The 27,699-nt window shown below is 49.1% G+C and overlaps 1 protein-coding gene across 7 annotated transcripts; it reads right to left on the reverse strand.

Annotated features, from left to right (window-relative positions):
* Window positions 1-27,699, reverse strand: AEN (apoptosis enhancing nuclease). 7 transcript variants are annotated; one of them, XM_058427610.1, is made up of 8 exons: window positions 27,173-27,699; window positions 26,775-26,868; window positions 25,711-26,333; window positions 23,471-23,588; window positions 23,257-23,369; window positions 5,543-6,146; window positions 2,854-3,054; window positions 5-2,223 (listed from the first exon to the last, which is right to left on the reverse strand). In XM_058427610.1, the coding sequence occupies exons 5-8, from the start codon at window positions 23,355-23,357 to the stop codon at window positions 1,984-1,986; spliced, it is 1,146 nt and encodes a 381-aa protein (XP_058283593.1). In that variant the 5' UTR covers window positions 23,358-23,369; window positions 23,471-23,588; window positions 25,711-26,333; window positions 26,775-26,868; window positions 27,173-27,699; the 3' UTR covers window positions 5-1,983. The 7 variants fall into 7 exon arrangements, with proteins under 7 accessions (XP_032030379.2, XP_058283593.1, XP_032030380.1 ...); XM_032174489.2 differs by having other exon boundaries at window positions 25,711-25,972; window positions 26,218-26,868; XM_058427611.1 differs by having other exon boundaries at window positions 5-2,220; window positions 25,711-26,868.

Consider the following 27,699-nt stretch of genomic DNA (forward strand, 5'->3'; position numbering starts at 1 on the left):
CACTTTTCGAATTGAGTTTTATTCTAGAACAAATGGTTTTACAACAAAGCTGATCATAAATAGTACATTTCCCCGCTGATAATAGCGCCATCTTCCTTCAACCCCAGACCAAGGGATCAAAGCTACTGCTCAACTGAGTTTGACATCAGCTACCGACTTTTAAGGAATCTAGAACAAAGTTCTGGAGCCAGGCCAGAAGTGGTAAAAGATTCAGTTAGCCCCTTCCTCTGTGCTGTGCTGACAGGGAGGGAGCCAGTGACTGGACAATCTATGACCCCAAGTTTGCGGAACGTGGGGCTTCAGCTGAGGGTGGGGTAGTGTGATTTCAGCAGTGTCTCTACCTCCCTGACCCCTGTGCTGCTTTGCTCTGTTGTCACCTCCCGCACAGTGTCAGGACACTGACCGGAAGCCAAACCTGTGCCTGGTGGCCACAGACAAGACACACGGATATCCGTGAACCTTGCTGCTGTGCCCTCACCGAGGCCAGCACCCCACCTGCTGGAACAGCCAAGCCAGAGCAGTTCTGTCTGGGCCACAGCTGCTCAGCCTGTGGACTCAGGTGTTATCCTGAAGAAGTTGCAACAAATCCTCAAAGAATAAACACGTTGTGGCCCCTTTTTGGGCTTAAAAAAAAAAAAAAAAAAAGGATAAACAGAAACTCACAGTAGCTGTGGCTCACCATGTGCCAGGCACTGTGCCAAACACTTCACATTTAGTGCTCATTACAACCCTATGAGGTAGGCCGTACCACTATCCCCATTTTACAGATGAGGAAACAACAGGCTCAAGAGTGAAGTCCCAAGCTTGCCTAGTATCTCAAAAGCTGCAAGCAAAGATGGGGCTCCAAGGTCTGTGTGACCTGAGCTCTTGGTTACCCAATACTTCAAAACTGTCACTTAGGAAAGAAGAGAATATTTTTAGAAACAGGAGAAAACCCAACAGCCACAGTGTTTGTCAAAGAGCTGAGGGGGCACCAGACCAGGTTCAGGGCCACTGCATAACTGCCAATGCCCTGCCCCAGCCCCAGCCCCAGGAGACACGCAGACTCCACTCCCCTAGCGAGTGGCCCTGCTCTTAATAAATAAATAAAGTTCAGGCACAATTCTACACAAAGGCCCCAGAATTCAAATCACTGTCTTGTTTCTCAGACTTTTGCTTAAGAGCCCAGTACTGGGTGGACTGGGGAAATCCCTGATTTGGGTCAAAATAAATATGCCAGTTCTCGCCCAAAGCTTACCTGCCTTCCCTCCTCCCTAAGGTGTGCTTGGGGCTTTCTGTTGCAAGCATGTTAAGGAGCCAGCTCCCAACGAGAAGCCTGTGGGCTCTGCTATTCCACTGTAGCCTAGCAGGGAGCTGACAGGCCAGAGGGAGCACAGAGTTCCTACAAGGGCTGTAGCCAGGGTTCCAGGTCAGGGAGGTGGGGAAGAAATGCCTCCTTTAGGATTTAACTCTTTAACTTCAGGGCATATTTATTCTGAACCCAAATGAGTGGAGGAAGAGGTAGGCAACAAAAGGAAGAGACTTTACCCCAAGTCATTGAGTTGGGGTAAGGGAGCTCCAGGATATTGACACCTCCACCCACCATCCCCAGAGACAGTGATATGATCCCTTTCATTAGCACAGCATGATGACTCAGGAGATCTGGGGGGTGGGGAAGGCCACGACAACCTGGGCAGTCTGTTGGCACACTCCCTACTCCTGCTGGGCCCTAGAAGATGGTCCACCTGACATCTCCATGGAGTCTGTAAAGTGCCATTAGCAAAACCACAGGAGTCAGGAGAAAGAACCAACAGCCCTGGAGAGACAGAGGGCTATGCTGTGAGCAGAGGGTGTCAAGGTAACAGATGACCCCAACTCCTCTGGCCCTGGGGCTGGCTCGCTGCATCCTGCCCCACCCTGCCCAGGAAGGAGTGCCCGCTGCTCTCCTGGCCCCCACTTTCACCGGCCACACCGGAAGCCCAGCCAGGGAGCCCCGCCCCCTTCTCAATTCCTTCTGTCCTGTGCCTCCCTGGCTCCTCCTCTGCTGCCGTGGGCCAGGTCATCGGGCCAGTACTGGTCCTCCATGTACTGTTCCATGTCTGTGCTGCTGTCAGGTTCTCTGTCCTCGGGGCAGGTCCAGAGGCTGCGGGCCTCCTGCTGTTCCCACTGCACCTCCACCAGCCGGTAGAGCTCCATGGCTGCCGTGGCATCTTCTACTGATGAGTGCCCATGCTGGCCCACCTGCTGATGAGAGCCAACACATCACTGCCTGCAGGCCTGGTGAGAGGCCTGTTACCCCAAGAAGCAAGGCCAGTTTCCCAGGGCTCTTTGTGCAGGCCCAAGAATACGTATGCTCAGAATGGAGGTTCACAGAAAAGGGATGGAACCCCAACTGTACACCATAAGCCATGCAGCTTCTCCAAGCCTGTTTTCCTCAAATATAAGGCATGCTAAAAATCTCTTGCTTCAAAGGCTTGCAGACCAGATGAATAATAAATGTGAAGCCCAACAGGAGCAAGAGGTACTGGCTCCTCCCGATCTAAGACTCTATGTCTGGTAGTGGGGGATGGGAGACCATCCTTCAGGGATGCAAGAACCAAGAGTTAGGCAGGGGACAGAGCTGGAAGAGATCGGCCTAGGAGAATGTGTTCTAGGAGAATTGCAGTACACACTGGGGAAGAAGGATGATGGAGAGAAACACCTGCAGCTGCGTGTACAGGAAGGAGACCCATTTAGGCAAGGTCCCTGGACCTGGACTAGGGAAGAGAGAATGACAAAGAGGCTGGAGACACAGCCCAAAGCCTTGTCTGTGGCTCAGGTGGCATGGAGGCCAGGAGGGCCTCCCTCCCTTCCAGCCACTCTCCCACCACGCACCTGGATCTTCTTGTGCAGCAGCTGCAGGGCCAGGTCCTTTAGAGAAACCCGGGTCCGGGTGTGGAGGCCGGGCTCGCTGAGGAAGTTTGGGACATAGGTGGTATCCCGGGTCTGGCTCCGAGGGTGGACATACTTGAGCGCCTGGAAGTCGTTGTGCAGCGCGTGCCCCACCACCACCTTGCCCTTCAGGAGCTTAAGGATCTGTGAGCAGAGAGAGGAGTCAGGGAGGTCCCCCCACACCGTCAGGCCGGCAGGAGACACGCCCCGAGAACCCCTGGCCAATAGGTGCATGGATCCCTGTGGAGGGAAGCAGCACGAAGTGGGGAGATCACGAGCTCTACAGTCAACCATGCTGCCCCCAGTCTGAACCCAGGCCCTTCTACTGTCTATACCCAGGGGCATACCTATGTCTTCTGCACTTGTCAAAGGGGAACACTGCCAGCAGCATTCCGTGGGGTGGCTCTGAGGACTAAACGAGGTCATGGATAGAAGGCTTCCTGTTACCAGATACAAGCAACTCTACTGCTGGCGCTGGCTCTCCTCTCAGCCTGGAAGACATCGCCAGGCCTCCCACTCCACCCAACTCTCCCCCACCCCACTGTAAGGTCTGTGAGTGCAGGGACCACGTTGGACTTCTTAGTGATGCTCCAAGGAAAGCGTCACATTTATTCTTTTTTTTTAATGCCTATCTTTTTCCTGTAGTAGAAAGCATTACATTTATTGATTATTTACTTATCACAGGAGGTGATCAATAAAGACCAGCTGGGCGAAGTCAACAGAACCGTGCCTGTCACTGGTAGACACACCATAGCAGCAGCTCTTATGAGCATTAAGGGCCATAATCCCTGTCTTCAGGACTCTGCCCCCTTGCCCTGCTGTGTACCAACTCCTCCTCACCCTCTTAACGTGCTCTCTTGCTCAGCTCTGGCCGCCTGCACAATGTGTACCTCCCTTCCCTGCTGGGTGGCCCTCCTCACACACCAGGGAGGCCACGCCCAGGGCCACGGGCCAGCAACCCCCTCCAGCCCTCTTAGCTGGGCTTGGGCTCTCCTTATCACCAGTCGCCGGCCTCCACAGCCTACCTCTGCTGGCAACATATGGTTTATGCCTAACCCCAGCTTTCATGGCAGATGGATAAGATGCATTGAGACCTTATAGTAGGGGCATGCCACCATGCTGGTCACTCACCACACTGCCCCTCCCCCCAAGTCAGCCATGAAGTGGAAAGAGATGAAGCACACCCCACAGTGGCTCAGTCTGGGCAAACAAAAAGCGGTCCTGCTCTTGGGACCACCACCCACCAGGTCAATGGAAGGGACTAAGGAGCTGGAGGGTTCACCACACACCTCCCCTCTTGTTGCTACTCTTACTGATTGGCCTGCTTGATACATAAAATAACCTCCAATCATTTCAAAGGAATGCTCGGGCCACAATGTTATGTGAAAAAGTAGGACACGAGATAGTGTACACCAGTATTTCCCAACCTTGCCTAATCCCAAGAATAACCCAGAAGTGTTAAAAAGTGGTTCTGTTATAAGGCTTGTTTAAAAATGCAGATTTGTCTCAATGCAATTGATGTATGACACATTTTGAGAACAATGCAAATTTCACCTTTGCTTATGCATAATTTCGTCCTTGAGAAACACTGAATGAACGCAGAAAACTGCATCCAGCTGAACTGAGCCAAGAGGGCATACACAATATGCACACAGCCCAAACATCTCCCAGCAACCCTGGTTCACCTGTGTGATGAGCCACACCCACCCACAGCTGGTGTCACACTTCCTGTCTGACTTCAAAGAACTCTCCTTCCACCACTTCACAGAAACTCAAGCTGCAACCTTTCTGACTCCTGTTTCCACAAGCAAGCTTCAGGTCTTTTTCAAGGTAAAGTGCCATACTTATTGGTGTATTGTGCATTTCTTAACCATTTAAGATGTGTGGAAGAAAAAAAAAAAAAAGAAGAACAAGATGTGTAAAACTGGACTACCCTTTTTATTAGGTTTCTATCTTATTTTTGGGGTGTCACTGATGGCCTTTTTAATACTGTCCCCTTCCTCCATTTCCCCTTAAGCCCTGTGGCTTTATGGTGCAAGTCTGCACAGTGTGATGATTTTTTGGAACATGGGTCAGAGCCCTCCCCAAGCCTAATGGATCAGGAACTCTATGGAAGGAACCAGGGACAAGGATCCTAGATTGTTAAAAAGGCCTTAGGTGTTTCTAAGGTCAAGCATGTTTGGGAATTCCTGGTGCATCAGTGTGGTCCCAACCACTAACTAATTTTTTCTAAGCACTAAGAAACTAACATAAGGAAATATGCCAAAACATCCATACCTGAACGTGATGCCACTGTGGGCTTTACAAATTTCACATCAAAGCGTACAACTTTTATAACAGAAAGCAAACGCTAAAATATAAGCTGTTTATCACTTATAGGCCTTTATCACTTAAAGGCTACACTTGGTATAGCCTTTCTACATTGTCCTGTGCAACAGGCCAGCAATCCTTATCTGGAGGCAGGGTCGGGATTTTATTTTTATTTCCCCTATACTATGGAGAAGGAAGCTACTGTTTGGAGCAGTTAGGTGACTTTCCCAAAGTTTCTTGCCCCCAGTGAAGCAAAGTGAATCCAGGGTGGCTCTTTCCAGCCCACCACACCTCCCAAACAAGTCCCCAACCCTGTCCTTACCTCTTTCTGGGCCACCTGGAAGGGGATAGCCTTGCGCATGTGCTGCCGAGTGATGCCGCTCCAGCGAGTACGGTAGTCAACGATGGGCATCTCAGGCCTGATGTACTTGTCATAGAGGACATCGCCATGGTAGCTCACAATGGAACAGCGGGCCAGCTCGCTCACCCGCCCTCGGGGTCCCGTGCCCACCATCTCACAGTCGATAGCCACACACTTGCTGGGCAAGGGCCCTGAGGCTTTCCTGGGAGCAGGCCTTCTGCTGCATGGGGCACCGCCAGATCCAGCCCTCAGACACTGCTTCCCACTGCTGGCAGCTTCAGTTGCTGTCGCTGCCCCGAAAGGGGTGGGCAGTGGGGAGGACCCTGGTTCTGGAGGCATGCTCAGCAGCCCCTGCTCCTGCAGCAAGGCCTTCCGGGCCATGAACCGCTGGTGCTGTCGGCTCCTTCTCTTGTGCCTCTTCCGAAGCACATCCTTGGCATTTGGGATGGTGAGGGAAGGGCACAGGCACTGAGCAGACTCAGGGGCCTCCCGGGGTACCATTCCAGTCAGCTCACTGCTTGGGGCAAGGGAAGCCTGGGGAGTAATCTTCCAATGGGGCAGCAGCCTGAAGAGAGAACGCACAGGCAGAGGAGCTGGGTGAGAGTGTGCCAGGCAGCCCACCCACCCTCCCTCCCTGCAGTGATCCACGGTGCGGATGCCCGAGAGCCCTGCACTGTAGCTCGTGGCTCCCAGATTGAGTTGAGGACCCATTTCACTAATAAAAGCATTCATACTGTAAACACATGCAAATCACTGTTGTAAATACTACATGGAATCACTCAATCTGCTCAATGACCTGAACAAAGTATTATTATCTTCATTTTACAGGTAAGAAACTGAGGCACAGAGGTGAAGAAACTTGCCCAATTAGTAAAAGTCAAAGGCTGATAGGAACCCAGAATCCACACCCTCGACCTCAAACCATGGCTGAGTCCAATATTGTTAGCAGTGGACTTTCTTTCTGCTGTGATTTTTAGCTAAGAAGCATTGGACTTTGACAGAGGTATGGTTATAGGAAAATACAGGTTATAGAAACTGTATAGCCCTTTTTAAGAAATTTTTTTTTGAAATGTGAAGGCACAGATCCTCAGCAGAACCTGGAGAAAAAATTTCATAGGAAGCCTGCAGTAACTGAATAGTTGTATTTTTTTGTAATATGTTAACCAACTATAATTTATTTATTTATTTTATTTATTTATTTTGAGATAAGGTCTTGCTCTGTCACCCAGGCTGAAGTGCATTGGCGTGATCACAGCTCACTGCAGGGCTCAAGTGATCCTCCCACCTCAGCCTCCTGGGTAACTGGGACTACAGGTGCACACCACCACACCTGGCTAATTTTTTTGTATTTTTAGTAGAGATGGGGTTTCATCATGTTGCCCTGCTGGTCTTAAACTGGGCTCAAGTGATCCGCCCACTTCGGCCTCCCAAAGTACTGGGATTATAGGTATGAGCCACCGTGTCCAGCCTTTAAATGTAATTTCTTTACCTGACTTTGTAATTCATTAATCACCACCGCATCTAGAAACATTTAACAGTCCTGATCTGAAGTGCTTGCAGATTTCTGCAGTGGGCGCCCACCCAGGGGACTTCAAGCCCTCGTCACTGAATGCTAGGATAAGAGGTGCCCTTGCTCATTGCTGCTACAGGAAATGTCTGATGTTCATGTGAGTTTGCAAAACCCAGCATCTTCCCAACAGCTGAGGCCATAGCTTGGAAAGCCTATCTCATTTGTTATGCCAAGTCAGTCAGTACATTTTTAACAGATCAAACAAACTAGGGCTTTGAAGTCAGGCAGAGCAGGTTTAACTCGGCTTTTTTTTGTTGTTTTTTTTGAGACGGAGTTTCGTTCTTGTTACCCAGGCTAGAGTGCAACAGCGTGATCTCAGCTCACTGCAACCTCCGCCTCCTGGCTTCAAGCGATTCTCCTGCCTCAGCCTCCTGTGTAGCTGGATTACAGGCATGCGCCACCACGCCTGGCTAATTTTTGTATTTTTAATAGAGATGGCGTTTTGCCATGTTGGACAGGCTGCTCTCAAACTCCTGACCTCAGGTGATCCACCTGCCTTGGCCTCCCAAAGTGCTGGGATTACAGGTGTGGGCCACCATGCTCGGCCTAACTCAGCTCTTTGTAAATTGCCTAAACTGCTGAGTTTCAGTTTTCAGGCATGTAAAATGATCCTACCACCCCCTCTACTGTGTGAAGAGGAAATGACACAATGTATTCTGGGGTCTTCCTGTATTCTAAACAGTAGGGGCTCAATAACCACTGCTCCTTCTCCCAGAGAGGTTAGACTCTAGCCCGTGGTTGGTGACCGGCTTTTCTCAGGCCAGAGCAGCCTCCGCCTGGACTCACTGCCCTTTCCCAAGCCACAGGCCTTCCCCTGCCTCCCTTCCCACTCACAGCCCTCCTGCTCTTTCAGACTCAGCTATTGTTCTGCCACCACCCAGAATCCCTTCTGTTAGAACCTCTGTCCCACTGGGTTGCACAGGGTAATGCCACACTGAGGCTCTCGGGTCTCCACTGTGCCAGGTGCTGGGCAGCTGCAAAGGTGGATCCTGGACTCCAAGAAGTTTAGTTTCATGGTGGAGACAGAAACCAAGCATAAAGTGTGCTACGGGCTGACGCAGAGGTGCTAGGGAGGCAAAACAGGCTGGAGGACAATTCTCTGGAGGCTTCCTGGAAGAGGCTAAATCTGTGTGCATGTAAAACAGTAACCTTCCAGGTAGAAGGGAGAAGAATCAGTGGCCATGTTAGGGGCAAAGGTCTGAAAAAGGAGTAACCCAGGGTGGAGGAAGAGGGCCCACCAGCAGCCTGAAGTCACTGGGGTGTAGAGCATAAGGTGGGTCATGCTGGAGGCACTGCTCCTCACTCCTCTCTCATTTGGACCATTTCATCTTCTGCTTCCCACTCTGGTGGCCATTCCACAAGCCACCCCTACCCCAATCTGGTGTCCCCTGAATTGGCCTCTACTGGCCAAGTGAGTGAGGGAGCCCCAGAGGCACCTATGGAGGTCACTGAAATATCCCACAGTAGCCCTGACTCAGGACACTAAGTCTAGCTAGGGAGCAAAGAAATTCATCCCTCTGTGCTGAGCTCTTACAGCACAATTTGAGAATTATTACACCCTTCAAAGTCCATTGGTACACACAGTCTACCTCAGAGCTGTAAGAAGACAGGTTAGAGCCTTGATTGTCTCTGTCCCTTCCCCAACAGCCAGCCTAGAAGCTGGCACGTGGCAGGTCCTCTTCAGAAGGGTGTAGAAAGAGGTCTGGAGAAGATGAAAACCTGAGCAGTAGCAGCAGAGACTAAGAGAAACGGGAATGGGGTGGGAGGTGAGGTGAAATGCCAGGTTTGATGATGCCAGCATTTGCATAAAGACTCCCCACACTCTAGGGCAGGGCACCGCATCCTGACTTGACTCATCCAGACCTGACCCATCCTGACTCATCCACCCTGCTTGCTCATTCCATCCTTTCCAGGAGAAAAGGTCTCTCTTTTAAAAAGGTCTTAACTGTAACCAACTTCCTCATATTGACAGTCACATCTTAGAACTGACAAATTCAGAACCTTAATCTGCCTCAGCCCAGCAATGGGAGAAAAAGCAGCCCAATGCCCACCCTGCTAATAACTAATTTGGGAAAGGGGGATGGCGGATAGTCCCCTCCTTTCTCTGTGAGGGGCTGAGGCTAGGACTAAGGAGGGTGGCTTTCCTGATCCTACTGGCAAGGTTTTAAAGAAGCCAGAAATTAAGTCATCTGAGAAAAGGTCTCTGTGGCCTCCTATTTCAAGAGAGGAAAGCAGTCCTTTTCCAAACACCCTGACCTTGCTTGAGAGGAGAGAGAGAGAGAGACCTCCCCCTCATATTGTTCTACATTATTTTATACTCAGTACCTGTTTTAAGAAGAAACAAGGAAGCAAAACCAAAGGCAGGCAGCCCGGCGCCAGGCACCAGACCCAAAACCAGACCCAAAACCAGGCCTGGGCCTGCCTGACCTTAGCCTGATAGTTAAAATTCAACCCACGACCTAGCAACCGATGTTATCCATAGATTTTAGACATTGTATGGAAGGACATTGTGAAATTTCTTGTTCTGTTCTGTTACACTCTGACTACCGGTGCATGCAGCCCCTGTCACATACCCCCTAGATTGCTCAATCAATCACGGCCCTTTCATGTAAAATCTTTAGTGTTGTGGGCCCTTAAAAGGGACAGAAATTGTGCACTCAGCAAGCTCGGATTTTGAGACGCTAGTCTGCCGATACTTCCAGCTGATTAAAAGCCAATTCCTTCACTACCTCGGTGTCTGTGGGGTTTTGTCCGCGGCTCCTCCTGCTAACATGCTGACAGGTCAAAACCAACAGTTATCAAGGACACACCTCTTTGGGGACCCAAATGTAGCCCAGTGAAGCTGGAGAGAAGTTCCGCTCAGATAAAACAACCCTTTCAACCAGGGCAAATACAAGCCTTTCTCTAGCCTGGACCCAGCGCTCTGGGGGTCAGACACTGGGCCTTCAGGCAGGGAGGGGGTTCTGGCCTAAAGAAAGGGTCCCAGCTGCAGAGTCAATAGAGCAAAGGCCCCAAAGGAACCACGAAGTCAGAATCCTCAGTGGCATGAGAGCCACCAACCCGCTGGCTGATCAGGAGGACAGAGGGCAGTTCTAGACCCTCCTCTGGCACTAAGTAGCTAGATGATCTGGGGCAAGTCACGTCTCTTCACCATCAACCGAGGGCTTCCCAAATGTAGTTAATTACCACATGACATCTGATAAAAGGCTGATTTTCAGGCCCACTCCCACACCGTCCTAATTGCTATTTTGGGGAAAGGGGCCTGAGAATCTAGATTTTTAAAAAGCGCGCGCACGACCCCTACCCTCAAGCCACAATTCTGATAATCGCCCAAATCTGAGAAAACCTGGCTCGATAACGTCCCCTGTGCTGCTAAAAAGTCCACGGAACGACAACAACTAAAGTCGGCTATCCCGGCACGACCTCCCCACCGGCTGGCGTTCTGCCAGGCGTGACGCGTGGGAGGCCTGATCTCACCGGGAAGGACTCGGGCGTTGGTCACTTGCTGGCCGCGGCGGCTGGGCCGAATCCCAACGACCAGCGCCGCCCCCTCTGGCCCTGGACCCCCGAGCAGAGCGAGGGCTGGAGACAGGCGGCGCCTGGCCTGCTTTTCTGCTGGCCGGTAGGGCAGGGTCAGCCCAGCTCAGGCGTCCCTGCCGCAGGCCGGGGCGGGCACAATGCGCGGGGACCTGCGACCCGGGACACGCGGCCTCAGCCCGCCCGACCCCGCCGCGGCGGCGCAGGGTCCTGGATCTCACCTGAAGCCCCGCGCGTCTCTTCCGGCCCGCACGTGGCATCCGGGAAGCCGGCAGCTCCCACTTGCCCGGGCAAGCCCGGCTCCGACTGCCCGCCTATTGGCTCGCTGGACGGCAGCGCCCGCCCAAGGCCTCTTCTGATTGGTCGAGCCTGCCTGGCAGCGGAGAGGCTGGCGAAAGCAGAAGGGGAGGGACTCCTGAAGAGGGCGTAACTCGTGCTGCGAGCCGGCCATACTGGCGGGAAATTTTAAAGAGAAGGGAGGAGAGCCTGATCCCTTCTCGTCCCTGCCCGGTCCCATCAGTGTTCCCCGGCTCCAATCCACTCCTCTCCCTGGGTCGGGATGTGGGCTCCTGTAAGCCTGGTACCACCAAAGGCCGAATGACTTACTGAGTACACCCACATCTGCAGATTGGGAACATCGGCCCCTACCTCCTCGGGTGTTCTGGGATTCAAGGAAATAATATACGCAGTAGACACTAAATAAAGACTTTGAAAGTCAGATTTCCTCCGTCAGCGCTGCTTTTTCATTTATTCTTTTGCAACACTTGACTCCTAAGTATTAAGTTCCTACGTGCACTTGGCAGTGGGATGCACAGAATAAACACATAAGCATCCTAAGTTGTTTATCTAACAGCAGGGAAACAGCAAGGTTAACAGAAAATTCAGTGCAACATGAGGCCGGGGCGCAGTGGCTCACGCCTGTAATCCCAGCACTTTGGGAGGCCAAGGCGGGTGGTCACCTGAGGTCAGGAGTTTGAGACCAGCCTGACCAACATGATGAAACCCCATCTCTGCCAAAAATACAAAAATTAGCCAGGCGTTGACGGGCGCCTGTAATCCCAACTACTCGGGAGGCTGAGGCAGGAGAATCGCTTGAGCCCAGAAGGCGGAGGTTGCAGTGAGCCGAGATAGGGCCATTGCACTCCAGCCTGGGCAACAAGAGCAAAACTCCGTCTCAAAAAAAAAAAAAAAAGAAAGAAAGAAAAAAAATTCAGTGTAACATGAGTAATAACAAGAACAATAATAAACAGTTCACATGTATTATGTAAGCACGAATGATGTGCCAGGCAAAATATTCAGTTAATTTGTACAATGACCTTACTATTATTTCAGTTTTACAGTTAAGGAAATTGACAGTTAAATTAAGGAGAAACACCTAGAATCCAAAGATCCTTACCTAAGCAGTCTGACTTCTCTTAGTTCCCATTTTGCAAGCAGAAGTGGTATTGGAAAGGTACCTGTGATGAGAAATAGGCTAGGAGCTGTTTCTGATGGGAGTACAACTTAGAGGGAAGCAGGACAAGGGATGAGATCACAAGAGAGATCAATCCTTTTACCCAGGCCCCTACAGGCTTTGGGGAGGCAGAGGGATTTAAGCCATAGATGGTTCACCAGTGAATCTGCATTTGAGAAAACTTGTTCTGGCTGCAGCATAGAGAGGAATGGATGAGGACTGGACAGAGAGGAGTGGGGGAGTGGTTGTGGAAATTTGGAAGATCATGACGTCCAGAATGATGTGGAGGATAAAGAGCTCCCCACCTAAGTAGCACTTGAAATAACAGATTCAAATGCTACTTAGGAGGCAGTGCTGATCAGAGAGCACAGGGGAAGGGGTTATAGGACAGTGGTCTTCAGGCATGGGGACTATGGGAGGTAAATCTGGGGCAAGGAGAGTTTTTTTTGTTTTTTGGTTTTTTTTGGTTTTGTTTTTGTTTTTTTGAGATGGAGTCTCACTCTGTCACCCAGGCTGGAATGCAGTGGCACAATCTCGGCTCACTGCAACATCTGCCTCCCGGGTTCAAGTGATTTTCCTGCCTCAGCCTCTGGAACAGCTGGGATTACAGGCACAGGCCACCATGCCCAGCTCTATTTTTAGTAGAGATGGGGGTTTCACCATGTTGGTCAGGCTGGTCTCGAACTCCTGACCTCGTGATCCACCCACCTCGACCTCCCAAAGTGCTGGGATTACAGGCGTGAGCCCCCGCACCCAGCCAAGGAGAGTTTTAAGAGTCAATATCCAGATCCTCAGCTTGCATGGTGCTGGGCCTCAGAATATGCCTGGGGTCTTTGAGGTTCAGCTTCCCTCTCTTCCTGTGTAACCAGCTGTCTCCCGCTTTTCAAAGGCAATTCACACTGCACCTGTTCTAAATCTTGCAATGCTGCATTACCTTGGGAAATGAAAGTCTCCAGAAGAAACAACAGAGCAATTCTAAATAATGTATGAATTATTGTTGAGGACGGGGCAAGAAATCCTTCTACAAGTCAGGTGGTTTCTCATTCTTTGCTTTCACCAAGATTCAAGGAGGATCTAATCATGTTATTAGGTCATTAAAAACATTTTCTTGAGACCGAGGCTGGAGGACTGCTTGAGGCCAGGAGTTTGAGACCAGCCTGGGCAACATAGCAAGATCCTGGCTCTACAAAAATAAATAAATGTGGAGGTGTGTGCCTACAGTCCCAACTACTGGGGAGGCTGAAGTGGGAGGATCCCTCGAGTCCAGGAGTTAGAGGTTACAGTGAGCTATGATTGATCCACTGCACTCCAGCCTGGGCGACAGAGCCAGACAGACCCTGTCTCAAATAAATAAATAAATAAATAAATAAATATTTGAGTATAGATAATTATCAGGAATTTAAAAGAAGTGAGAGAATTGCCAGACTAAAACCCTTCCCACTTCTCTATGGTTTTAATGTAAACAATGTTTATCAGGCCTACAACTGTAAAATCAAAACAACAGACTCACCTCTGTCTCATTCTTACAAAAAGTGATATTCATCTCTGGACTCACAAATTTATGGAAAAGTAACTGGCTCAATCCATCTCCTTCAAAGACATATTTTCCATGAAATTTTAATGAAGATTAATTAACTTTTACATTTAAAGATTCTCTCATATAATGAAATGCTGTATTTGTTTTAACCATACGTACTACTAATAATTACAACAGCATTTCAATCTAGAAGAAAAAAAATTAACCCTTAGAACCTCATGGTCACAGAAAATTTTTTAGAGTTAACAAGTTCAAATTTATCTATATAATTGTGTGACAGAAATGTACAATAGGGTGCTTCATAAAATATTACCAAGCTTGAAAATATATTATGCTTGGATAAAACTCCACAGCAGAAGCTGAATGAGAAGAAAAAAAGAATATTGCATATTATTCAAATAAAAAAACAGATCCAGATTTCATAAAGAGAGATTTTATTTAAAAGGATGATTTTGGGGTGGGGTGAGGGTGGTAAGACTCTCTAAATAGGGAGAACACTCAGGCCATAAATCTACAAACTCTCAAGGGGTAGGCAAAAGGGGATTTTCTTTCATAGGGAGGAGTAAACCAGTCTAGAAAGAACCTGGTGTAGGCAAGTGGGATGAATGAGAGTGACAGCATGGGGCAGTAGATCAGAGATGGCTTTATCCTGAGGACAGCCTGTTCTCAAGGGGGCTGTTGCAGAGGGATTTCATGCTGGTTTAGGCTGAGGGTGGGCCAATATTCAGAGGCCTTGGGGAAGGACAAAAGCTTAACCAAAGTTTTGTTAATGAGCATTTTTTTCCAGCTGATCAATGGGCCAAGTAGTTCAGCTAATCACTTATGAGGCAAATGGGAACTGGGGCTGTCTGTATCCAGTCTAGTAACAGGGTATAGTGGGGAATCGCCATAGAGGGGAATCCATGAGTTTTATCTCAGTCATATGCAGAAGGGTGTTTCTTTGCAGTGAGCCATTTCCAGAGCCTGAGAGGATGGGGTTGAGGTAGGGTTTGGGGGTAAGGCGTTAATCATTGCTGTTCTCTAGGAGCACAGTGCTTAGGTAAAACTCAACATTGTCAGAAATAGTTTTTTCATGTACTTTAAAAATGAAGGCTGGGTGCTGTGGCTCACACCTGTAATTCCAACACTTTGGGAGGCCAAGGCAGGTGAATCACCTGAGGTCTCAAGTTTGAGACCAGCCTGGCCAACATGGTGAAATCCTGTCTCTACTAAAAACACAAAAATTACCTAGGTATGGTGTGGGCACCTATAATCCCAGTTACTCAGGAGGCTGAGGCACGAGAATCTCCTGCACCCCGGAGATAGAGGTTGCAGTGAGCCAAGATTGCACCACTACTGTCTAGCCTGGGCAACAGCGCAAGACTCTGTCTCAATAAATAAATAAATAAAGAAGCTAGGCAAGGTGGCACATGCCTGTAGTCCCAGCTACTTTGGAGGTTGAGATGGGAGGATCACTTGAGAAGGGCAGGAGTTTGAGGCCACAGTGCACTATGATTGTGTTACCCTCCAGCCTGGGCAACATAGTGAGACCCCACCTCTACAAAAAATAAATAAATGAAAATGAATAATGTTTGTATCAAATCATTATGATATTTAGACTCCATTGCGTTCATTTAATGACATATTTTTAAGATGTCCATATTTACAGATGCTCTGTAACTTAACAATGAGGCCATGTCCAGATAAACCCACTATAATTCACAGGTTGAAAATGCACTTAATACATCTAACCTACCAAACGTATATAGCTTAGCCTGACATACCTTAGATGTACTTACAACATTTACATTGGCCTACAGTTGGGCAAAATCATCTAACACAAATGTTATAATAAAGTACTGAATATGTCACATGATTTATTCACGACTATACTGAAAATAAAAAACAGAATGATTGTATGGACACTTGAAGTAAGGTTTCTACTAAATGCATATTGCTTTTGCACTATTGTAAAGTCGAAAAATGTTAAATTGAGCCATTGTAGGTCAGGGACCATCTATACTTACATTTATCATAAAAAAAAATTGCTAAGTAAAAAAACTTGATGTCCCAGGTATTCAGTAAGGGTGGCCTCACACTGGCATCTTGACTGTGGATGGTAGTACCCATACCCCTTCTTTCTTAGGGAAACCACTAAACTCACCCTCCAACTTCTGCTAGCTGTGTGACTTTTGGCAAGGCTCTTGACCTCGCTGAACCAAGTCAGCCCTTCCCTTCTACCCAGAGGCTGCCTCTGGATTGAGTAAAAATATCTCCTCCTAGGCTGGGTGCGGTGGCTCACGCCTGTAATCCCAACACTTTGGGAAGCAGAGGTGGTAGATCACAAGGTCAGGAGTTCAAGATCACCCTGGCCAACATGGTGAAACTCCATCTCTACTAAAAATACAAAAATTAGATGGGCATGGTGACGCATGTCTGTAATCCCAGCTACACGGAAGGCTGAGGCAGGAGAATCATTTGAACCCAGGAGGCAGAGGTTGCAGTGAGCCGAGATGGCGCCGCTGCACTTCAGCCTGGGTGACAGAGCAAGACTCCATCTTAAAGGAAAAAAAAAAAAAAACTCCTCCTTCCACAAAGACGAGGGTTCCTTTACAACAGAGCTTGTTTAGGCTGGGGCCTGGTGGGGAAAAACCCGTCATCCAAGCTCTGACCTCACAGACCCCATCATTTCCCCCTCCGCGTTTTCAATCTGAAAACACTTGAGACAGGACTTGACCTGTTTTGCATTTACAAATCATTATGCTACAGTCAGAGTGCCATTCTGCCTGCCCCGTGTACTCATTTTGAGGACTTATTGGGGTACTGTGGGGATCCCCATGGTGCTGGGCCAAGTGTAGACTTGAAAGAGAGTGTTGATCTGCTCAATTTTTAGAGCAATTGTTCTCCACGTGTCGTCCTAGCCCAGCAGCATGGGCATTTACCTGGGAATTTGTTGGACCTACTGAATCAGAAAATCAGGGTGTGGGGCCCAGAAAGTCAGGGGATGAGGTCCAAACAGTCAAGGGGTAGGATTAAGAAAATTAGGGGGCGGGGCGCAGCATTTTAACAAGCTGATGAAATAGCTAATCCTGAGGCATGCTGAAGTTTAGGATCCATTGTGTTGGAGAGTATGAAGCTGACAACACTCCCAGTGCTAAATGTGAATAATGTACTTGTTTTATTCACACAGCTCCCTGCCTCTTAGCTCTCTTGATCCAGCAGCGGCTGGACTTTGGACCTACCAGGACACAGCCTGGCACCAAGACAATTAAGGTACCTTTGTACCCTCCCCCATCTCCTAAGAATGTCGGGGATCCTCAGGCCCAGGCTAAGTCTCACACGGCTAATTTATTAACGGAAAACCGGAGAGATTTGATCCAGGGGGGTTTTATTCTCTGCCGTTGCTTGCTCCATTCTAGAGTTCCCTCACATGTAAAATTAATCCCTCATTCAGTGGTCCCCAGTCTTGACTCAACATGCTGAACTTTAAAAAACACAGACGAGGCCGGGCGCGGTGGCTCACGCCTGTAATCCCAGCACTTTGGGAGGCCGAGGTGGGCGGATCACGAGGTCAGGAGATCGAGACCATCTGGCTAGCACAGTGAAACCCTTTCTCTACTAAAAAAAAAAAAAAAAAAAAAAAAATTAGCCGGGCGTGGTGGCGGGCGCCTGTAGTCCCAGCTGCTCGGGAGGCTGAGGCGGTAGAATGGCATGAACCCAGGAGCCGAGATCGCGCCACTGCACTCCAGCCTGGGCGACAGAGCGAGACTCCGTCTCAAAAAAAAAAAAAAAACACCTCAGACGCTTGGGTCACACCCCACCCCAAGATTCTGATTTAACTGGTCTGGGGTGGGGCCTGAACAGAAAGGTTTATAAATCTACCCAGGTGTTAGTAATTTGTCGCGGAGACTGACAATTGCCGCCAAAGTGGAGTTACCTAAAGCTTCCAGCAGAGGACGCTGCCTCTCTGCTCATCCAGGGAAACGTGAGCAGGGAAACCTGACAGCTCCAGTTGCGATGGGTGGGGCTGGAAATCAGGCTGTTTCCTAAACCTGGTTGATGCAGTTAAGGCGAGGGGCCAGATGCCCTGACCCTTGGATCACCGATGTTTTTGTGTTGAGACTCCAAGAAAGTTACCTTAAAAAGTAGTAAGTTAGGGCCGGGCGCTGTGACTTACGCTGTATTTTCAGCATTTGGTGAAGCCAAGGTGGTAGGATCACCTGAGCCCAGGAGTTTAAGACCAGCCTAAGCAACACTGGGAGACTCTACAAAAAATACAATAATTAGTCAGGTGTGGTGGTGGGTGTCTGTAGTCTCAGCTGATCGGGAGGCTGAGGGAGGAGGATTGCTTGAGCCCGGGAGGTTGGGGCTGCATTGAGCCGAGATCACACCACTACACTCCAGCCTGGGTGACAAAGCCAGACCCCATTTCAATAAATAAATACATAAATAAATAAATATAAATAAAAACAACAGTAAATTGTCTATTTTGCTGAGTGACCAAGAGATAAGTCACAACCTCTGCAGGCCCTCATTTCAGCATTTTTAAAGTGGGGAGGGACTTGGTCTATATTCATTCTTTCAATATATATTTAGCCCCCTGGAATGGGCAAGATACTGATCTGGAAGAGGAATGACACATATTTAAATAGGATTAAATTTCTACATGACAGGGGAGACTAATAGAAAGATGGTGGTTTCCATTTTTTCCTATTTCAGGATCGCAGACTTGTGGGTGCACAAGGCTGGTGAAGAGGACAACCATGAAAACTATGAAAGAAAAGGCAGAAGAGACCAATATTGGGTGTATACCTATGCTATTTTGTATTATGACACTTCACTTGCCTACTTATCGTAATAACCTAGCAAGGTAGATGTGATCAATTCTGTTTTACAGTTGAGGAATCTGAGACTCAGAGATGTTGAGTGACTGACCCAAAGTCACACAGCTCATAAGCAGTGGAGCCAGGATTGAAACTGGGACGTGTTTGACTTCAGAGCCAGGACTCCCCCACCACTTAACAAAGGCTCTGGTATCCATCCCTCAAATCAGGAATGCACCCCACTTCCCTCCCCAGACGCTTGTTTCACTGAGGCACAATCTCTCCCCGTTCCATCCCCAAACCAGCCCCAGAGGCTGAGGGCTGCCCTGGAGAGACTCAACTCCCCTCCTCTCCTGTTCTCCAGCTCTGCCCTTCCTGCCCAATCTGGGCTTCTCTCCCGCTGTGAAGGACAGACACCTGCTGAGTGACACCAATTTGCAGACTTATGAAGTGTAAATGAGATTTCTAATAGGACTGGCTTCCCACTGGCTTCAGGCAGGGTTAGGAGTAAAAGGAAATTTAAAAGACTGAAGTGCAGAGGAAGAGAGCCAGTTTGGAGGAGAGGGAGCAGCAGAAGTAGAGGCAGCGACAGTCTCTGGGTAGAAGTGAAGGGCTGACTTGGTTCAGAGAGGTCAAGTGCCTTCCCAAAGGTCACACAGCTAGCAATCGGAAGAGGCAGAATGAGCTCAGCTAATGGTTGCATTTTTAGAATTCCCTAAATGAGTACAATCTCCAGCCCCCAACTTTAGTTTGTAATATGCTTTAGTGTCCTCTGCTGTATGAATGGAGGATGGTGGGAATATACTTAGGAATAGGGAGGGCATTTGGATTTGTTGCTTGAAAATTAATCTCCACTGAAAGTGTCATCACTGTAACTCGGTGCTCACCTTAGGGCAAGGTACCTCCCCAGGCAGAGGAATCCCAGGCAGAAAGGCTGGGAGGCCAGGCAAGGTGGCTGATGCCTATAATCCCAGCACTTTGGGAGGCCGAAGTGGGCAGATCATCTGAGGTCGCGAGTTCGAGACCAACCTGACCAACATAGCAAACCCCTCTCTCTACTAAAAATACAAAAAATTAGCTGGGTTGGTGGCATTCACCTGTAATCCCAGCTAGTCGGGAGGCTGAGGCACAAGAATCACTTGAACCCAGGAGGTGGAGGTTGCAGTGGGTCAGGACTGCACCACTGCACTCCTGCCTGGGACAGAGTGAGACTCTGTCTCCAAAAAAAAAAAAAAAGGCTGGGAAATGCTTTTTCTAATCACTAATTCTAATTGTACTCCTGCCACAGTGGGGGATGGCCCCCAAGCACTGGGCTTTTTTCCCTTGGCCACACCTCTGGATGTAGCAGCACAGAGGCAGGTATTTGGGACCAAGAAATTCCATACACACAAGTCCACTCCCTCAGCTGTGGAGCAGGCACCAGACAAGCTCCGAGCTCAGGTGTGTCCCCCTTGCTGCCAGGTACACCGAACATCCGGGAACCTCGGTCTCCAGCACATACCTCTTGGTGCCCGCATACACTGTGGCTGTCGGGCCACAGACAACGAGGCCCTGAGCCCCGGGGTGTGGGGTTACAAGGTGCCTCCATTATAGGTGCCCCAAAGTGATTGTTGGGGGAATTAGTAATTAAGGAGGGTTTTTCTCTCCCTGGCCTTCAGGCAGTGGTATGGAAGCAGTCCACTGCTCCCTGAAAACAGAGACCCTGCCCCACTTCCCTGCTCACACCATAGTTTGTCCACATTTCTGGAAGAGTCTGCCGATGGGTGTTCAGGGTGGTAACCTGAGATGTTTTCTAGGAAACACAAAAGATACAAAAAAGAACACGTGGAAGGATAGCCAAAAAGGGGGGCTGCCCCCATTTCCTGCACCCCGCTGCGATGGCTGGCACCATTAGGCAGACTGGGATTTGTTGTTGAGCGCAGTAAGACAACAACAAAATCACTAGTCTTCCAGACGGGGCCAGCCGGTCCACTCTGTATCCAGGCCAGTTCTGCAAGGCATTCGAGGACCACCTCACCTCCCCTCGCCACCAGGTCAGCGGTCTGGATGCTCCTTCAGGTTAGGCGTTGTCTCTGCTCCTATTACCAAGTTCATCTCTGAACACCTCTCCTCACCTCAGAATTCCCTGGAGAAATTTTTTTTTTCTTACTTTCCCCTTTTTTCTGGAGTGTTCTACTTTCTATAATGGACATAGTTGCTTTGTTTTGTTTTGCTGAGACAGGGTCTTGCTCTGTCACCCAGGCTGTAGTGCAGTGGTGCAATCATGGCTCACTCCAGCTTCGACCTTCCAGACTCAAGTGTTCAAGTGATAATTCCAACTTAGCCTCCCTAGTACCTGGGACTACAGCTAATTTTTTTTTTTTTTTTTTTTTAGTAGAGACAAGGTCTCACTATATTGCCCAGGCTGGTCTTGAACTCCTGGGCTCAAGTGATCCTCCTGCCTCAGCATCTCAAAGTGCTGGGATTATACACGTGAGCCACTGCACCCAATTTGAGCATACTTCCTTTACAAACAGGGGAATTATTTTTAAAGGGAAGCAGGCAAGTGGTTCATTTCTCTCTTTTCTTTACTAATCATAAAGCACTGAACCACCATGGAGAAGGGAAAGTAGAGCTTGGAAATGGTGACCCCTCTCTACTGGTGCCTCCCCCTTCTGGAAGCCTATGGGCATGGCCCATGGTGAAAATTCTTCCAGTGGTTACTGAGCCCTGGAAGCACAGCTTCAGAATGAAGTCAGAGTGGTGGTGCTGGGGTAAGCAGAACAGGAAGAGAGGAAAAGGGGAAATGGTTGTGGACAGGAGGCTGGTGGAATCCTGGCGCGGTCATCCCCTACCTGCAGGCACAACGCTGGGCTCCCTGGTTAATTTCCCTTGCAGTGTGGCACTGGTGGAGGAGAGGCAAAACCCCTGCTGCCTGGGCCAGCCTCTAATTGTGCTGGCAGGGCACATCCGCTCCTTAATTAGCAAAAGCCACAATATCCTGGTGGCTCAGAGAGCACAGCCCTAATTGTATTTCTGCAGCAACTGAAGGATAATTACCCTTCCCTATTGGTGCTGCTTGTAATTCTTTCTCTTTTTAATTGTGAGTGCTTCCTCTTTAGCCCACCCTTCCATCCTTGGGTTTATTCTCTCTATCCAGAATGGGGAGGGGGCTTGCCTGGGGATGGAGAAGCTCAGGAGCAGGGGGAGTCGGGGGAGACATGGAGAAGACTGGCAGTACCCAGCTCTGAGTCCCAGCCCCTTCTAGCTGTCAGCCTGAGACAGGGCACAGCTCTGCCACGGGTCTAAGAAAAACCAAGAAGTTCTTTTGTGGAAGATGTAAGGGAGAGGTGTCCCTCCCCCAGAGGCTGCTTATGACCCTCTTCAGTCCACTCCCCCCCCCCCCCCGCCCCGCCGCCCAGTGAGGTGCTGGCTCTGAAATTCCCAGCTGCAGAAAACTGAGACCTCCTTTCCCCATCCTTTAATCTATCAAGAAACAGAGATGGATGTGTGGTCTTTAATTTCTTTTACAATAAAAAAAAAATAGCCCCATGTCTCTTTGCCACTGTTGAGAGAGGGTTAGTCCTTCATCCTTGGATTGTTTTAGAGACAAGGACCTGAGCGTACCATTAGAGAACAATGCTAACTAAGGTAACCCCTTGGTTAATAGGAGAGCTTAGCACCCTAGGTATTTCTAGAAAAAACAGGCCTTTCTTAGGGAGCTGGCAAATAAACTTCAAGAAGTAATAGACAAGCTAAAATGAACCACAAAGGGAGTTTGAAGAGAACCATAGCATGGCTCTGGATGTCACCTTGCAGGACTGACTGATCTAGATTACATGAGCAACCCCGGCTCTAAAGCCACCACCCAAACCACTGCCCTGCTAGAAGCTCACTATGAGAGCAGGGACTCTCAACTCATTATTCTTCCCAGTGCCTCGCATGCAGCCTGGCCCGTGATAAATGAAACTGGTTGGCAAAGAAGCAGAGTTCAGAGACAGAGTAGGATTGTGAGGTGTGAACAGGGTAAATCCATTTTCATTGGCTTTTTCCTTACAGATCCAATGAAGATGAACTTGAACTGATTGTAGCTCTAGTTTTCAAAATTCTTTAATTCTGGGCTCTATCTGAATTGGGAGAAGATGCAAGCAATAAAAGTGGCTGCTATAGTCTCAAAGAAATATATTTTGAAAAAATGACCTGCCCTTGAGCCCACCAACTTCCACTCCCCACTTCTAATTTCTTTCCTCTGGATTTAGAGCCGTTCCCTTAGCAACGCTTGTTTCCATGGTTTCCTCCATGACAATGATCCCAAACCCCTCCTCTCTTTTACCTCATGACAGTAATGGATGATGGGGATCCTCAATGTGGCCACTCCATGTTACCATGGTAACAATTAACTGAGCCTTAATTTATCTTTTGTGAAGAGGGCTAGGGAATATGAAGCTTTTGATTTGGAGGGGGAGGGTCCAGGTCTAGAGCTACCATTCTCATAAAGAAGAAGATAAGCTATTTGTCTTAATACTAGCCAGTAGGATTTAGTTCAAACATTTGTTCAGCCCTCCTTTAAGCACAACTGAGTTTGAGGGAATCAGAGGGGTACAAGACATAGCTCCTAATATTGAAGGGCTTATAGTCTAGCACTAGGGCTCATGGTACCGCTGAACTCTGGCACAGATGGGGCCAATAAAGAATATGGCTCTTGATAGCACCGTGATGATCAGGCATCTATCCACTCCCAGTATCCTCTCCTGCCAAGAACCAAAAAAAAGACTGACTGAAGTGGTCTGTACTCACATTAAGGCTTCTTCCAGGCTGTTATCAGAGAGTTTCTGTCCTGAAAGGGAAAGAACTTCGACTTCCCCTCTTTTTAGGCAAGTGGCGACCAATGCCAGCATCCCTGAGTAGGACTATTTGGTGCAGGAAAAAAGAGAAAAATAAACAGACCTGCCCATTGCCAATGCAACAAAGGACTGCGATAATCCCCAGTTCCAGGATCACCACCACCTACCTGCAGCAAGTCTTCCTGGGAAGCGATGAGTCAGCTCTTACACTGAATTAGAGAGTCATTGTCTCCATCCATTCAGCTTTTCTATTTGTCGCTGAAAATTCAGGCCGAAAGCGCAGCTCTGAAGAATGAAAGTGGAAAAACAGACAAATAAAAATCAAAGTGGAGAGGACACCAAACACCAAACACAAAACACCAAAGCTGAGAGCTGAGCAGAGTGAATCCAAAAGCTGAGATATCCATTCTGCGTCACACGCAATGCAGCTCTTCCAACTTCTAGCTTTCCATCTTCATCTCCAAAAGTTTTCACCAAATCTCTAACAATGAGGACCAATTATCTACTTTTAGGGGAAATCACAAAATTCTCTGGACCCTCAGTGTGCTGGTAACAATAACCTGCACTGACTTGGAAGGATGATCGCAGTATCTCCTAAAATAAAGGGGGAAAAAAGCCATAGGACAAGGTATAAGGCAGGTATGTTGAAGTAAGCTACGAATAGATAGGTAAAAAAAGTCACCCTTGCAAGTCAGTGCAATCTGGATTAGCCAAAGTCAATTCCAGATCCTGAGTCCAGGACTCTGAGTTCTATCCTTTGCTACTGGGTAGAACTAAGGCAGATTCAATCCTTCTGTGTACCCTGCTCACTCAGCTAGTCAGAAAAGGATAAATGGCATCCTCTTATTGGTTGACAAGGCAATACACACCAACCAATGAAAGAATGCTTCTTCCTTTCCAGCCAATAAGAGCTCAGTTATCTTCTTGAAAGGAAAGTAGACCCTTTGTCCATAAAGAAAATAAGCAGAAAGTGAATAATAATTTAAAAAAAAAAACAACTGTTGCTATGGGACATTATTGATGTGATCAATGATAGCTGCCCCAGAGAATTCATAAAGGAAAACACTTCTTTGGGAAGAAAAGTATAAAAAGCAGACCAGCTGTCTGGTCTGGTCTAAAGGGAAGTTTCTATAGTAACATGTGAGAGAAAAGCATTTTAAAAGCATTTTAATGTAAATATCCCCAAAACTATCAAGTCAGTTCACCGAGTGAATTTTTGACCTTTTAAACTTATGCTGAAATTATAATGATTAAAAAATTTTTTATTAATAATAAATGAAGGAAATGGAGAGAAAAGAAGAGAACAAGAGGAGAAAAGAAAAGACATGTGTGTTTACTGGTTCAGGGCATCACAGATAAAGATATCATAGTTACTGCCTGAAATGGAAATGTTCTCCATCCCCGTGCTGTCAAGTAATATCTCAGTTTAAAACAAAGTTCTTTTGTTGTTGTTGTTGTTGTTTTTTGGGAAAGAGAAAGTTCATGGCTCTTAGACATATTTGAGATGAAATAGTGCACAGAGCACAGGCTGTTCTGGTAACTTGCTAGCAGTTTCCTCTCAAATCATTCCAAGAATGTTACAGCTGCCTTTGGAAAATTATGAGTAAAATAATTTCCTACACAGATGTTTCAAATGAACATAGGCAGGGCAAGGATGACAGGTGAAAGTGTAGTCAATGTTTGTCAATCAAGGGAAACAGAAAAACTCAGAGGGTTAGAAGCTTTAGGTGCTGTATTTGCTAATTATGAAGGCAATGCTGGGGAGGAAGAAGAGGGGAAAATCTTGAGGAATCAAATGAGAGTGATGCTAGTGTCCATTTGCTAAGGGAGACACGTTTCCCTCTACCTGTGCTTTCTATGTGGTCTATGGGGCAAGGTGAGAAGTGGGGTAATCCAGAATTCAGCCCCCTCTCCCCTGAGGGGAGTGGTTTAGTGGGGGAGGGATGACTATCAAACCAGGGAGAAAGCTTCTCTCTACAGTAGACACCCTTGGACAATTCTCTTGTCTCCCTTTTGTTCATCCATGAAGAGCAAAATTTTTTTTTCTCATTTTAAGGGGGAAAAAGAGAGGGTGGGGATAGGAACTCAGCTCCTCCAGTATAAAGGACTAAATGAAAAATATAAACGCCCAAATTGTAAATCCTGGAGAAATGAAGCCAGTGGGGTGGAGGGGGGAGGGGATGACTGTAGTGGTGGAAAGGTAAGTTGGTTTGCTATGCGCCTTGACTTAAAAGAAAAACAAACAAACAAACAAAAAACAAACATCTTCCAGGATTTCCCCAGACGGAGCCTTACGTGGGATCGATGTGCCTCTCACCTAGCCCAGACAAGGCAGGGGCTCCCCAGGAGATATTTTAAATAATCAAGGTGCTGACGGATTATCAGTGGCCAAAGCCCCTCCACCCACCGTAACCAAGGCAACAGGAGGCAGGTGCTGCGACTGGTTGCCTGGTAACCATGCTAGTGCCCAAGTCAGGTCCGTTCTCTTCCTTCTCCACCTCCGTTAGCCCTTTTGTGATAGCGTCTCTCCCTCCGCGGTCTTTCCCCTTCTTGGCCAAACAATAATCTTTGCTCCTCATACAAAGGTCACCTTGGGCTCCTTTGGGTAAAAAAACGCGTACCTTGATGTTCTTTTTGGACAGATTTCATCCACGCTGGAGTGTTGAGACCTAGATAAAATGTGCTTCTTACCTCGGTTTCATTATCTTCACCCTCCACCTCACTCTTTCCCTTCCACTCACTCCTATTAAGGCATACAGAGAGCGCGGGGAGGAAGGAAGGAAGGGAAAAAGGAAGGGGGAGAGAGCGAGAGGGAGCGCGCGGGAGCGCAGGATTGAAATGTGGCGATTTTTCACGGAACACCAGAGCCCGGGGCTCGCAGTAGATCCTCTGTCCCGCTTGCCCCTTTGCTCACCGCCTGCAATCGTGCCTCTGCTCCCCGCACCATTGCCTGCATTTGGCGCCAAGTTTTTCCACTGGTCTTGGCCAGGGCGAGAGAGAATGCTCTCCTAGAATTCCACACCTAAATCCCTGGAGAAATGAGGAAGATGAGTCCCGCTTTCTTCCGCGAACCTGTGTCACCTCCTGACCTCCTCCGCGTGGGGTCTGAGGGGCCGCGAGCGCACGTGGCGTGGGCTGGGAGGCCGAGCCGTTCGCGGGCACCGACCATGGGCACCCTAGGGCCAGGGCACTGTCCAGCCTCTGGTGCTGAAGCTGGAGGCTCGGATTCTCTCGGGGAGGGGCTCCAGGGACCTTTAGCAGCCTGATTCTGAGCCGACTCCAAGCGAAGGAGAGGCGCTTGGTCCGCCGAGTGGAAAGGCTACACTGGGAAGTAACGGCATTAGACGCTCTCTTTCAGCAGATAGGGCTCCCCCAGGGCGCAATCCCCAGCGCCTCTGATTCCCCTCCCTGGAGTTATTTGCTGCAATTGCGGTGGGTAGGAAGAAAGGCCCTTTGCACTGGGGCGATTACCCAGTGGTCTCCTGGTACTTTTCACATTTTTTCCTGCTGCTCTGGGCTCTCTGGGTGCTGGCCGGCAGAGTCCCCCGACTCCTGGCGCTCAGATCTGGTGGCAGGCAAAGCAAAGAGGAGAGGCTTGGAACGCGGAACCCAGCTGCTCTTCTGCATGCAACAAGTCAGCTGCATCTAGAATCAGGGGCGAGAAGCGCGGGAGGAGCGGCGGCAGCGGGCTTGGGGCGGCTGGGTTGCGAGATCCGGCTCCCGCGAGGCTGTGGGGCCGTCTTTCTCCTACTGGGCGCGGGACCGCGCGAAACAAACTGCAAGCCGGGTTTCCGCGTCGCCCCGGGCGGGTACTGGAACGAGACGCCCCCACACCTCTAGCCCGCCCAGCATCCCCTAGGAACGCTCACCTGCTGGGCTCCGAAGTCGCCTTCCTTCCTCTTCATTTCGGCAAGGCACATTTGGCGGGTGCCAAGCCTGGCGGCTGGCTTCCCCGGCCCTCCAGAGCAGCCTCAGGCTTAGCTTCCCGAATATCAGCTCCAGTCGGCAGATTCTCCAGTCCTGAACCCTTGACCTGGAGGAGGGGACTGGACGGGGGACCTCGGCTGGGATTTTTACCTGGCATGAGTCGCCGCGGCTAGGGAGGAAGACCACTTGCTCTCCGTTTCTTTCTGGAAGAAAGACCCTCACCACCCAGCTGCCGGCACTTTGCTTCTCCCCAGGAGCCGCAGTGCAAGCAGAAGCGCAGTGCGGGGGAGGGGGTGGGGTTTGAGGAAGCTGTTTGTGAAATGCCCCTTGAATACTTGCCTCTCTGAGGTCATCAGTCCTGTCCGGGTCCGTAGTCCTGGCATGGTCCGCCCGGTGCAAACACAGTCGCCGCGGCTGCCGGGCGAGGGGAGAACAGCTGCTTTAAAGCCGAGACCAACCCACGGGTGGC

Source organism: Hylobates moloch, unplaced genomic scaffold (genome assembly GCF_009828535.3).
Source record: "Hylobates moloch isolate HMO894 unplaced genomic scaffold, HMol_V3 SCAFFOLD_14, whole genome shotgun sequence".
Lineage (NCBI taxonomy): Eukaryota > Metazoa > Chordata > Mammalia > Primates > Hylobatidae > Hylobates > Hylobates moloch.